General features: G+C 41.7%; 1 protein-coding gene across 1 annotated transcript in view; it reads right to left on the reverse strand.

The window, feature by feature from the left end:
* plcd3a (phospholipase C, delta 3a) overlaps window positions 1-14,698 on the reverse strand; it is a 29,253-nt gene extending 14,555 nt beyond the window's left edge. The window contains exons 1-2 of the mRNA XM_080511204.1: window positions 14,440-14,698; window positions 1,948-2,115 (exon numbers count right to left, since the gene is read on the reverse strand). Coding sequence (XP_080367330.1) covers window positions 1,948-2,115; window positions 14,440-14,530 — 259 coding nt within the window. The 5' untranslated portion in view covers window positions 14,531-14,698. The remainder of the gene's footprint in view (window positions 1-1,947; window positions 2,116-14,439) is intronic.

Here is a 14,698-nt window from a genome sequence, read left to right on the forward strand (position 1 = left end):
CAACAGAGCCACTGCAGCTCCTCCGTGCGAGTATTATCCAATTTGGCACATTTCCAGTAACTAACACTTTGAAGTGGAAGAGGCCAGATCCAGATTTGATGGACGCTTTTTCCAGTCACACGCGTCGGCTGAAGAGGCAGACGATGCAGAAAAGACACTGGATGGACGCTCACTCACAATGATGTGGGAGGAGAGTAGAAATTCAAGCAAACACATGCTTTGGATGCATCATTAAGGCTTTAAGTGCAGGATGACTCATCTCACTTTTGACACCGTTTCCAGAGGCACACTAGAAATAGTCCCTTTTTTTATTATGTGCGTCAAATTAAAAAAAATTAACATGTCGCCTTTAGACTCAAGATAAGCAAAATGTGTCTTTATTTCCAGGGGACTGTTTAGAATATTGCAGGACAACATTGACACTCAAGTGTAATCTTGTTTATCAACTTGTCAATAACTTCCTGGAAATTGTGTGGAGCTTAGAGTGTTACTTGAACACACAGGCAAGGGAATTTGCCAACTTAAATTTAGTGTGGGTTTCTTGTTACGTGTGAATATAAAAACACTTAAACAAGTTTGTATTAGACTCGTTCAGTATTCAATGAGAAGCTTCATTCTGAATTCTACACCTTAAACCAGGGGTCCGCCTCCACTGACGCCCCCAATTAAGCATATTTTTTTAATAGTATTTTCCCCGTGAGTATGTATGACTCTAGGTTCAAAACACTGGTTTTTATCACTATTTAAAACATGTTGCATTTTGATAGAAAACAACAACAAACAAATCACAGATGCATGAAATATTCAAACAGCCAATTTTTCTTAGAGAAAAATTCACTTGGAAATGATTCTGTATGACATGAAACATCTGCATTAACTTAATTATATTAAGACTGGAACCAAATGTAGGCGATGATGCAAAGGATTTTCCTGTCACTCTTGTGGGTTTAAGATGAAGTCAGTTCTTTTTTTTTGGTTTAATGGAGAAAACAGATTTAATGATTTTGTTTGCGTAACTGAACATTTAATTCTGTGCCCTAAGTTGCCTAAACCTGCTCGGAACAAACAATTTCACATATTTTCTTTTAAAGATTAAATAAAGCAAAGCAAAACAAAAATAAATCTAAATTCTGTGATTATATTTATTTAACTATGAAGAGGGGAAAAACACATTTAGGCGACCCATTTGCTCATTACGACAACATAACTTCATACGCATGAGAAAGAGCATGAACAGATCTGTATCTAATGCTGTGAAAACAACATCAAAACAGGGTTTATGCTCACGCGTCAGACCGCGCGCCGCCATCTTGAAAACAAATCTCAGGGTCCGAGACGTTGCTCCGAGTTTCCCCGCTCAGGATGCCGACATGAAGGGAGCGGCTCTTCCCCTCAGCGACTCTCAAAAACTACAAACAGCTCTGCATTCCCAGCAACTGAAGCAGCGGCGGTAAATAAGAACTGAAGCACAGGTATTAGTGAGAATATGCATGGAGTCATTAGCCTTGTGGAATCCATGATGAGAATCCTCACTTAGCAAAGGAAACCAGAGGTCCTTTCAATGAGGACAATTAGAGGAGATCAAGCACGTTGAACAAGGTGCAGGTCAAATGAATGCTGTATATTCCCTGCAGACGTGTTTCCTTCCTCTTGCCCTCTAATCTGATATTAAATTTCCTCTTTTTTTTAATCGTATAAGGCTCTTTGATCACAAGTACGCTCACTTTCTGAGCTTCCTTTTCCTTCCAACCAACTCCCTTTTCCTCTTGCTCCACTGCTTCTCCTCCACCTTAAAACCCTTCCTCCTGACACACACACACACACACACACACACACACACACACACACACACACACACACACACACACACACACACACACACACACACACACACACACACACACACACACACACACACACTCGCTCCTCCCCCTGGGTCAAACTCACATGTCTGCCGGGCTTTGGCTTTGCTCGAGCTCTTGGTGGACTCGCACCACACGGTGAGTCCGTCCTCCAGCAGCCGCAGGTTTCGGCTCTTCTTCCACCTGGAGGAGCGAACTTTGACCATACTGCAGCCCTGCATCATCACGCGGATGTCCTCGTTCTCCAGAAGTCCTGCGGGACAGACACACAGCAAAACACAAAACATGTTAATACATAGGCATCAGGACATCACGATGACATTTGAGGTTGTTCGGTATGAAAAGTTCACGCCGTGTGTTCACCCACTCATTTTCCCTCATGCTCTTATGTGGCATAGCATGGAGATACATTCCTCACCAATAAGGTTTCTTAAAAATCAATATCGAGACTGATTTTTGTTTGTTTGTTTGTTTTGATTCAAATCTTTGACACTGGAGAGACACAGTTGATCATTTACAATGATACCTCAGAGCAGCGACGTCCAATCTGGGAACCCGTTTGGAGGTGATCATGCTGAGATGATCCAGGAATTGAGTCTGGGCTGGGCGATACTATGCTGGTAAATGCTCATTAAATGTTAAAGGCATAGATGTGGGAGTGAGATTTCCAAACGCGATGATTCCTTCATCATGTGGAATCTGAATCTTTGTCCAGATTCTGTGCATCGGCCCATTGACGAACAGATATTGAGCCACTTTTCGGAATGGCTGAAGCCTTTCAATGGAACAGGGAATCAATGTGATTCACCCACAGAGAGATCGACTCCCCATAGAATCTCTATTTTTAATTATCTAATGTATGTGACATTTAAACAAAATGAATTTACAAACATTTTTGCATATTTTTAAAGTGCTGGCTTCTAAAAAACCACTGGCCACTTAGTTAGCACAATAATAAAAATGCCACAAAACTGAATAATCATTTTGTTCATCTTTAAACATGAGCTCCAGTAATACTGGGGAGAAAAAAAACAGAGTGATTATTAGTGAACACATCTCCTGAAGGTCATGTTTTGCCTTACGACGGGAAGTAATGACACACTTTTCTGGTGCTTCTTTGAAAAACGGTGTTGCAAGAAGTGCAACAAAGCTTGCATCACCTTTTCCCCAAAACTCTTGGATATTCTCGTTGACTCATGAGAGCGTTTCCCGATGTTGCTCTTTCTTTTAACAAGATGTTTCATTTGATGTTTGCACGTTGCAGTGTGCTGGACAATCATGTCGGTGCGTTCTACCTTTTTTTTTTTTTTTTACGGGCTCAACTCTGAGCACAAAGGAGGGAAATTTCATTTTTTTTCCAATGGTATTTTTATCATTCAATATCATGAATTCAGCGCCACATCAGCTCAGTTTAACAGGCAAACCACCTGAAACTCAGCAGTCTGTCAGCTTTTGCAAGTGGGTGTTGATTTTTCAGGCTCACGCTCCTTCAGCTTCGTCTGCTTTTTTAGGCTGAACTCATAAATATAGTCAACACATTCCTGCTTACACAACACACCTCTGGTCGTGTTGTATATACAAAGGTTAGAAGACACGAGCAACGCTTGAGACACGCTGGACGGAGCTGCTGTGAATGGTATTAAAATGTGGCTCCAAATGCGAAAAAGTGTTGTTGTTTTTTTACACATGAAACTTAAATGAATGGAAAAACAATAAGCAGATTGACCTGCTTGGATGTAATTCAGTGATGATTTGCAGATTTACTGCTCAGGAGCAGCAGCAGCACATCGACACATAGCAATTTTAACTGTTATACTACGGAAAGTTGTAATGCGTTTTTCTGGCTGTGGCATTTATACAAGTGCTCCCTCGCTGCTACCAGCCATGGAAATGTAATCAAGAGTGACTCACAGTCAGAGAAGCTGAACACCGCAGATCGAGGGGACGTATTATTTGTTGCAAGAGCCGAAAGAATGGGATCAATCGGAGAAATGAATCAACATGTCTCCTTTACAGGACAAATCAAGCAGTCTGAAGACGTGACCTCGAGTGCTGAGTTCTCATAATGCTTGAATCTTACACTAACTACCTTGACTTCTTGCATTTCTTACGTTTTAGTGCGAGAAACTGTGATTACTTTCCAAAATACACACAGTAAATTGTCTAGTGAGGCATATTTAGGCTCCTTCTTTGCAAATTGCACTTTATATAATCAATGGTTTTATAAGTGGAGGCAGTTTTTTTTTTTTTTTTTTTTTTTACAGAAATCCAGTGACATGTCCATGTCAACAAACAATCAAATTTGAAAATCTTGGAAACAATTCAACGCATGCCCCATAAAGGAGTAACTAGCTGATGAAGTAAATAAATAATAAATACAGACAGAGTGAGCAAATTCATGCGTCTGGTGGAGAGTTTATGATGACTTTGGGCGCTGAGGCTGAGGAGAGTTTGTTTGCGCTGCAGTTCCACCGACTCTCACTCCGAAGGTCCAAACAGGACAGATTCACCCGAGGCGATCCAATCCTGTGGAGTGGGCACTCCTGTATGACGGAAATATATAAACTTGTGAGAAATACACACTATTCCTGCAACTACTCCAGCAATAATTCACTTAGTGGAGATGCTTGGTGCATTTTTCTTCATGTTTCTTAGGGGGGGAGGAGTAAATATTGGCTTATCAGTGAAACATTAACTTGGTTTAAAGGGGATTTCAGTGGTCTATATGTCATGTGGGGAAAAGTCTAAAACTGAACCACAGTGGGCACATTTTATCATTTGTAACTTGGGAATAAATATTTCCCACTGTGATTAAGTTGAAGTGTCATGGATTGTTTTTATTTATACTAATTCCACACTAATTCCGGTTTCAGCTTGTGACACAACGTATTTTTCTTCTGTGATTGTCATTTTCTCATTATTGTTCGTTTGTAGTGAACGAGGAAGAACTGAGGAAGTTCCCAAATATAAACCCTCCCCTCAGTAAAGGGTTAATGAAATATGCAACGTTTCACGTGTCCAGCATAAAATACTGTGAGTAGCAATAGTTAATAGATAGTTTGTGAATAGTTCACAGGCAGAGCGCCTTGGCTGCAGGTCATTTGCATAATTGATTGGGAATGTGGGGGCAGTCAGCACAAGCAGCAGAGGAGCAGAGCCACACAGTCTCTAACCTCTTTCTCTCTATTGTTACAAACATTATCGAACTGTATTTCTGTTGGAAACTAACTTTTTTTGGAGCTTTTAAATAAACATTTCTTATGATTTTGAGCACAAGATGTGAATTTAACGAGGAGAGACTGACCAGAGGAAGGGGTGGAGGGGGGGTTATTGTTCATGATTAAAACGTTTAAAAAGGAAGTGTACATCAGCGAGCCCATTAGCAGGGATGAACGAGTGAATTTCCTTCATTTCAAAAATAAGTAGTACAGCAGTAGTACAAACTGGTGAAGACAGTTGCAGAGGCATTTTATCAGCTGGACACCCTCCGGTTTTATTTACGAAAGTTTAATGAGCAGATATCTTTCTCTTTGTTCCTTTTTCTCAGACTGTTGACTTTGTGACGGCTCATGTGATGAAGCTTAGAGTTCAGGCCGGTTCAGGTCACCGAGGACCGTTTTCGTCAGGTTGAGCCTTCGTGGGCACTTGTTTTTTTTTTTAAATGCACTTTGCCTCTTAATCTTCTCATTCTCCACACGATCATGTCAAGGTTACATGTCTGCATAGCTGGAACATTTGCAAATAAAACTGGATTTGAAACTCTTGTAACTTGACCCACCAACGTGATGACTCCATGTTGACACATTTCATTTTCACGCAGTACTCCATCCATACTTCAGCTATCATTGAAATGACCTGCATTATTTTATAAACCCACTCACAATTCCGTAAATAAGTGTTATTCTGTAGCCTATTAAATCAGGCCTGATGTTTTCCTGTTTCTGTAAGAACCCTGTGACTCCAAACTACTTGAGCCTGTTGGGATAATAAATGCTGGACGAGGACTTTGCAGACATTCATTTTTGCTTCTTCAGCCGAGCTGAACGTGGCCTCTGACAGAGTTTCCTTTCAGCCCCCTTGAAAAAAGCGAATCCAGCAAGGTCTCGTCAAATCATCCTTCAAGGGTTCTCTTCGGTTCACCTCCGAAGATTTGTCCTCACACACAGTTGGCATTCTTTCTTTCTCTGTCCCCCAAAGCACAGCCCTCGGAGAGTCGGTGCCAAACTGCTAACAGCGTTCCTCGGAGGCCCCCCAAAGCTACAGTGTGAAGAGACCGTCCTCGCCTCCCTCCCCCTTTTGAAAAAAACCCCAGAGTGCAACCATGGATTTCTCTTCCTCGGGCTCGGACACAAAGACGCCCCCGACCGATACATAACAAGCCTGTTTTCCCAGGCAGAGCACTCGGAGCTGATTAACTGCAGGTCATCGACCACGCCAAGCCGCCCGAACCGGCTGTTTCCACCCAACCGCCCCACATTCTGGCTCCCCCACCTTGTAACTTTAACATTAACTCACAACAAGTGAGTACAAGACTGTGATTGTGTGCCTGCGTTTTCCAGCACACATGCTCCTTTTAACAGACGCTCATTCACCGCTTCGGCCCGGCCTCCCCTGCCTCTGTGCAAACGGAGTGACGGGTCTGAGTCTTCGGGCCGGCGAGCTGGACTGTGTTTTCTTTTCATCGTCACCCTGCAGAAAATCTGGTTGACATCCACTTCATCAGCTGCTCAAGTCCCTGCATGGCAACTGTGTAGCAACCCGGCTAATTTATTCAAACGAAAACATTTCAACAAGAGGAGGAGGGGAAAAAAACGAACTGTCAAAGTTGAAGCGGAGAGAGAAACCTAAAACGAGAGGGAGTCCACAGAAAAGCTGCTCAGTTTATCAGTGTGCTAAACTGTCACAATAGCTAATAATATTTGAATGTGATATGTGTGATGATCACTTTTAATGACAAAAACAGCTAAAAATAACACTTCTACATGCATATTTCTCCACGTTGTGAGCATGCACATCACAATTTCGGGTTAATGCAAACATTAGTTCTCTACAAAGCTCGCAAAGCTAACACGCTAATGCTAAGCAGTGATCTTTACCGTCTATGATAGTCTATCAAAATACGCATCAGTACAGAAAGATTTTAATAAGAAATAACAACATAGTGTTTATTAAAACATTTTTTAGCTCTATGCTAACGAGAAAGTGCCCGTTGGTAAAGCTAACCCGCGAACGTGAGGCATGTTTGTGTTTTGTGGGCAATATTTCAGATGGTTCTTAATCAGTATATTTTTGAAAAGAACAGCTTTAGCACAATAACCGAGATAAAAGGCTTTTCAGAAATACACTTTTAAATCGTCAGTCTAATGCTGTAGACTATAAAGTTCACAAAAGTAAAGTAAATACGCTTGTGTTAAGCAGAAATATTACATAATGGGCAGATTTGGGGGTATATTTCTGTACAAATTGTTACTAAATTAAAGTATTGGAGAAATAAAAAAAAAAGCCAAAAGTTACATGAATACATGTAACATGGTCAACTTTTCACTTTGATGATCTTTTGCAGCTATTTTGACATAAGTTACAACACGAGGCAGATTTTCTTTCATAATGGTAACACCAAATGTGTCTAACATCTTGAGTGCATATCGTCTTTCATCTCCACCATAGCTGTTAAAATAACCCAGTTGGAATCAAAGCAGCGGACCACCTCGACAAGTATGGCCAAATCAGCTCCATGAGGCCACAACTGAATAAAAAAAACACAAAACAAAAAAAAAAAAGAAAACCCTCAAACAAAAGAAGTTTCTGCCGGATCAACTGTGAGAAAACAACAAACACTGAAGGCACATTGTTGTGGAGCAGCGGCGGGGGGCTTCCAGGCCGAGAGGAGGATCAGAAAAAGCCAAACAAACTTTATCATCTGGTCAGAAATGGATTGTGTCTGCGTGAGTCCGCTTCACGCAGGGTCCGCATACCAGCTCCTCCGAGGACACGGTTCACATTTCTCTCAGCATAACAACTGTCACGAGAGCCGGCGAGCAAAGATTCAACGCTCGTTTATAGATAGACGAGACGGGAGTGTTGTGGATACGATATGTGTGACAAGCCCAATTAAAGTCTCTCAATTTGGTCCCACAGCTGTCTACCACGAAACAAGCTGAGACGTGCAGGATGCCTCTCCGAATGCAAGAATAACAAAATTAAGAAAGAAAAACCACGTGTTGAGCGATGAATCTGAGGAAGCCTTATCTGATCTGAGAGCAGTTTCCCCTCCCATAAAATCAAACAGGATCAGAAACAAAATGACTTCCTGTGAATGGAACAAAACGTGGAAAGCAACTGAAACTTTGGGCTCACTTGAAAATAAGTAGCTTTCAGCTAAATGTGATGTTTTTCCATGAATCATTGACCTCCCACAGTGTAAGTGAGGTTGAAGCATAAGTAATCTTTCCAAATGGACCAAAGAAAACTATGTAAAAGACATAAAATTGCACAAGTGGATAAATACTGAGCAATTACCAGGAGCATGTGTGAAGACGTGTGCTTTTTCAATGGAAGTCAATGAAAACATGAGTTTTTAAAAGAAGCCTCCAGAGTGCAACGCTTTCGAAATGCACAGAGCTCGGTCTCCATGGAAACAGGGGAAAACACAACTTTTGTGTGACGTGCAGTACTGCACACGCCCACGACGGTCACAGTAAATTGTGAATAACATAAAGGTATTTTAAAATCCCTTTCATCCAATATACACAAACACACTGACACGTCCCATCAGTGGATGAAAGTGACAGATGACAAGAATGACTATATAGCATGTAATTAAACTGAAAACCTCAAATAAACTTAAAAAAAACACATCATTTAGAGTGTATGTGCACTATAATATAATGCAATTGGTGTTTTTATACAGTAGCTGTGGGATCAGTTAATCCTTATTCCTCTTATGAGCACAATACCATTGCACCTCAGTCGTAAACAAAAATAAATACAGACTTATGTGGGATTGAGGCTCTTCAACACCCGGTAATGTTACAAAAGAGAGCTTTTCACAGTGTGGGGGATTAACCCCCCTCACAGCATAAAACACCACAACTTCCTGACCTTTTTACATTATGAACTATGAACTATTTTTTAACCTGCACTTATTTTCTTTGAGCAATAATATCTTCCCAAATGTATAAAATAAGCTACAAGATGGAAGAATGCTTAGAAGTGTTGTCTGACAGCGAGTCATGGGTTTGAATCCAGGTCTTTCTGTGTGGAATTAGCATGTAGCCCCTTATGGGGTGGAGGTGCTATTCCCAGTCGTTCTTCCCTCTGACAGTCTAAAAATCTTGCACATGACATTCTCAGGTGATCCTAAAGTGTCTGTAGTTATAAATGTAACCGTCTCTCTGCATTCACCCCGTGATGGTCTGGTGACTGTCAACGGTTGACGGATGGATATAAAACTGTAATCCCATCGACCCCCAGATTAACCTAGAACACTGCTGAGCCATCACGTCGTTCTTTGGAGTGCATGGGTGTAATCTGAGAATCTATACCGTCTCCCTGAGGTTGTTCTGCAGGTAGACAGAGACTGTCTCAACACAAACCCACCGCCTCCCTGGATCGTCTCAAAACTATAAAGGCCTCGTTCACTTGTCTCCTGGGGGAGACGGGGAATAACAATGTGATGTAATCTACTCCTAATATAATGTATCAGTATAATCGTCATTGTATTATTAAAAAAAAAACATATTAGTTATTCCCAAAGCATTGGTAGGTGTCGTGGCTTGTATCGGGGGATGGTATTCCCACCACAGTGTGTTTGATGTTCTGTCAGTATGGATTAACTCGTCATCGAGCACAGGGGTGGCCAACCCGCGACTCGCGGCTCATTGCCTGTCGGTGTGCGGCTCTTTGATCCACTCCTGAAATCATCGGAGTGCGCCTCTTCCAAGTATTAATAGTTCCCGTGTGAAACTCACACTTCGGCTTTTGTTAAGTGGCGCTTCAATGCGCCACTCAGCGCGCAGCACCATGGACCGCAGCATCCCTCTCAGCTCCGTGTGTGGCAGGCCGGGCGAGTTGGAGCGCACGCTGGCAAGTAGCCAAGGGCTCAGGTAGAGAGACACTTCAGATACGCCACGCGGAGCAGGTTGGAGTTAATTGGTAGATCAGGCCTACGACAAACGGTAGAGAAACACCTGCTGGGAGCAGCTCCGTGAAGCTCCGGCATCAATAACTCTTTCATGAAATGTCATCAACACGCAGATGACGCCTCGTTCCCGTCGGTGTGAGGAAGGCAATACGCTACAACTCACTCATTTCCTCAAAAGTATCCGTCTTTGGAGCAGCAGAAGAAACGTTGTTGTTCGGCCGGCTGTGGCCAGAGTTTAGGGACCGTCTGCAAATAACAAAGCGAAGACAGAGACCACAGAAATATCTAATAACGTGACTGGTGTTCAGTGCATGTCACCAAAATCACTGCAGCGTTCACTTGCTCATACTACAACACTTGATTTGATAGTGATATATGGTTTGTAGTATCTGTCTTCGCTGTTGTAGTGGTTTTTGCAATATTTACCCCGTCCCTACACATTTTTGTGTGCCGGGGAGGAAATTATTCCCGTTAATGCTGTAAATCTACACCTTTTAGATAGACTGTTGTCTATCTTTTGTAATTCCACATGGGAATGTATCATATATTATGTGTGTGTTTCACTTTATGCCATTTTGTGGCAGTGTGAGAGAGGGACTTTTATTTGTCAGCCCAAATTGTACGATGTGGCTCTGTGTAGTACCAGCGTAATGTTTGTGAGACTCCCCCAGTGTTATCGGGCATCTGGTGTGGACTCCTTGATAGTGTAAGTCTTACATAGAGACGGTTTCCTGTGAAGGAAGAAGTCAGAGTGGTCCTGCGACTCCACATGACACCACGGCCTCTAAACTCCCTCCATTCCCACGTGTATGCGGTGGTTTCCACCTTGTGAGTGTAAGTCAGGATTAAAACCCACTGCGCAGACCGGGTGGCTCGAAGGCCGCTCGGCTGATTTATGACGACACATGGCGGTACGGGGTCGCCGTGGCGACCTCACCGACTTCATTATTTAGCATTAGTGGCGGCCGATCAAATATAGCGTTGGCAGTTGCGTACTCCACTTTCGGGCACAGAGATACGGTTTCATAACCCAGTAATGCTTGAACAAGGGTGTGCATAGTGGCGGAGTTTGAACACGGTCTGCTTTCCCAGTGCACGCACACACACACGCACTCACATACACACTGCTGTGCAAACATTAAAAAAAGAAGTGTTCTGTTTAAAAAAGAAACAAAACAAGCGTTTTAGACCAGTGGTTAGCAATTTGAGGAGATGCCAACAATCACCGGGTGGCTTGAGGCTTTAGTGACTCTCGGGTTGACAAACATTTCACAGAAATCCACATTAGGAAAGCCGTTCTCTGCTTGTATTGTGAAGGAAAGAATTTGATGTAGATTCCAAGTAAACAATCTATTGGAATCAAATCTGTCTTATAATGGGATCACCTGATCGGGAGAGTCTTGTGAGCATTTCTTGGGGGATGACATCCTGAACGGGGCAATAATGAGCTATTGTTTACAAGGCCTTTGAAACCTGTAAAATGCTAAGCTGTGGGTTAGCATTGTGACGCTACAATAAAGAAGAAATGTTCACGATGTGGTTTTTTTCCCCCCCACATTCAGGACAACCACGAGTAGCTTGTTATGATCAATATAAATAATGTGTGACCTGAGAACTTTTACCCTGTTGTTGAAGGACACTTCTATACCTCACGACTTTAAAGTCGTTATGAAGATACAGCATCACGACGGATTTAAACAATCGAAGTGATGCAAAAGTGTGCAGCGCCACACTTATTTGACCATTTCTAGCTGAATTGCCTCGATGCATCGTGAAGTACTAGCATCCTACGAACACAGTGAGATATTTAACGAAACTACATGTCATAGCGTTTACTTCTCCGCATCAATCAGGTGCAGCAAGTGAGAACAACTTGGTAAAGCAAAGCAGCCAGACATTGTGGTGTCTGTGCTTCGACGGGAAATACTACAAAAATAACACCTGACTCGATTTGCCAAAGAAGAAAACATAAAGTGATGCATAAAGTTAGAAATAAAAGGTGAATTATGACATGTGTGGTTGTAATTTGACACCAGCCTCATCATCTTGGTTGCTGCTGGTTCAGCCTGATCCTTAAAGAAAAGCTGCTCATCCAACAACAATGTATGTGACTGATGATACAGTGGAAAACAAAAACAATATGGATAATACAAAAACAAGTAACGACTTACAATTGCTGTTTATAAGATGTATTTTGAGGAATTCTACTTTTATGAGTATTATTTCCAAGTATCCAATCTCACTCATAATTAATAAGCACCAATTCATTCCATGTAATCGATTACTTTCGGAATCATAATGCCAGTGATCGTGTCCACATTGTGGATCGTGTCCACAATTTCAATTAATATTAGGCGACTGGAAGTAATAAGTTTATTCTTACCTTCTTCTTGAAGTTTATTCAAAGTTGGTTATAGACATCTAGTGAGAATCCAACTTGGCTTTTCGCTACAAATAATGAAACGTGAGTGAGTTTCACATATTCCAACATATTAAAAGGCATAAATGTTACATAAAGATGTTGATTTAAGTTATCGGCGATGCAACAGCTGAAAAGTGACTCTTTTATATGCATTTTACTTGTAACACTGGTTGTAAATATAGATATAGATTAATGTAATAATGCCAAACAACATACTAACTTTTCAAGGTTGAAATGAAATATTTCAGTGAATGTTACAATAACATTTTCCATTTAGTTATTAAGTCATTTCATTATTGTTTGGCTATTATATTATTGAGGTGCATTATAAATGAAGTGTAGTATTTAGATACATTCATTAAAAATGTAGTAAGTGCTGCAAATATTGTAAAAATACATTAACAGGACTGCATTTTTTACAATCAAAGATTTTTGTGGGGCAGTTGTTGATCGGTTTTCATATAGCTGTAGTGGATGCGGTAGTCGTCATTCATTCATTGAGCAGTCTCTCAATCGTTTTATTGTTTTATTACATATGGCTTTATTACATTATTGCTATGAGTGCTCTTTCAATAAAAGGAAAGGTTGCTATCATACCAGCGAGAATGTGCCCATCACTTTCCTGTGAGATCAAACACGTATTTGCACCACAAAAACAAAATAGTTCAAATTGGACACGATTTGTCTTAATTTCTGCATCGTTACAGTGCTTTTTGTTGTTCTTGTTGTCTTTTTCAGAGACTCCCGACAGGTGCTCAGTGGCCGCCCAGCAGGTGAGGGTTTCATGTTGAGGTGTGGCCCAGCAGCAGCCTGTGGAAGTGGAAAGGGAGCGGGCTGGACCGAGCCGAGCCGAGCCGAGCCGGGGCGGGACGGGAACGGTAAGGGTGAGGAGCCTGAGTCACAGCAGTGAGCCAAAGAGCAGCTTCAGCTCCTCACCAACACATGATCACTCCCACTACACCCACACACACACACACACACACACACACACACCCACTCACACTCTTTAGATATATCTGTGACCTGCCATCACCCGCTGACCGCCAACAGCCTCCTCAGCCACTTTCCCGTAAAAGCTCTTTTAAAATCTGCTTAACTCCATTGGTGCCTGAACTGTGGAACCGTTGAGTTACTGTCAAGTTGACAGATGAATAACACATATAGGTTCGTACTGAAATCCTTGAACGCAGATGGAAATCACTTCACAAGCAAAAGAGACACTTTACAAATACTTACATTAATGTAACCAAGTAGTATTTTGGGGTACTTCTCAAGTACTAGTATTTAAGTACAATTTAAACCAATTTACACCAAAAATTCCAGGGTTTTTCCCCCCCAATAATAAATATCTACTGGGCCCTCCCCCAATGTGAATTAATATCTAAACGTTTTGTAGAAAATAAGTTTATTCTCATTAAAAATACTTTTTTTTTTTTTTTAAACCAAAGAGTATTTCTTATCAACGTCATTGTGTTGTTTGTGTGACTGTGCTTCAAATGTGAAATGACTTGAATGTCTCATCTAAACAATGCAATAAAATGTAGTTAAAAAGTCACCAATAACTTGAGTGGTAAAGTTCTTAACTTTAACTTGTCGTTAACTTGAGTGTTTGTACTTTAATGAGCGTTTTATTATGGAATTAAAATCACTCATACTAAAGGGCAATCTCACCCACGCATTGTGCTTTACATATACATTACTAATTAAGTTAATAATCAAACATTTGGCTCTGCAGCTTTACAGCCAGTCATTACGCGAATATAACATAGTGTGGCTGTTTTAAATCTAAAGTTGTTCATCAAGTGTCATTTTTACGCACGGTATTTGGAGAGTCGAGATTTCATATACCATAATAAGTGAAATATATGATATTAACATGTTGTTGAAAGGTGACGAACGGTGATTGATTACAGCTCAGGCCAATCTGACAATATCCGAGAACAGATTCCCAGTTCTCTTTCCGGATCTGATGGAAAAAAAACGCGCAGCTCCCGTGTGGAGGTTTTCCTTACCGAGCCTCCTCATGTGGTCAGCCGTCTTCTCTTCCTCTCTACCCCGCTGCTCCCCGGGACTGGTGCTCGGTGCCTTCCCACTGCCCAGCATTGCAAAAACGTACGGCAAAAAAAATCTCCAAGGCTAAATGCACGCGGGATGCAACTTTATGGAGACTTTCGTCGCGCGTAAAGTTGGGATCTGTTTGCGCGTGAGGGCGCAGGTGTCTTTGTGCTGCCCCCAAAAGAGATACTCGTCGCTCCCGGAGAGGGGGAATAG

Source organism: Blennius ocellaris, assembly GCF_963422515.1.
Source record: "Blennius ocellaris genome assembly, chromosome: 16".
NCBI lineage: Eukaryota > Metazoa > Chordata > Actinopteri > Blenniiformes > Blenniidae > Blennius > Blennius ocellaris.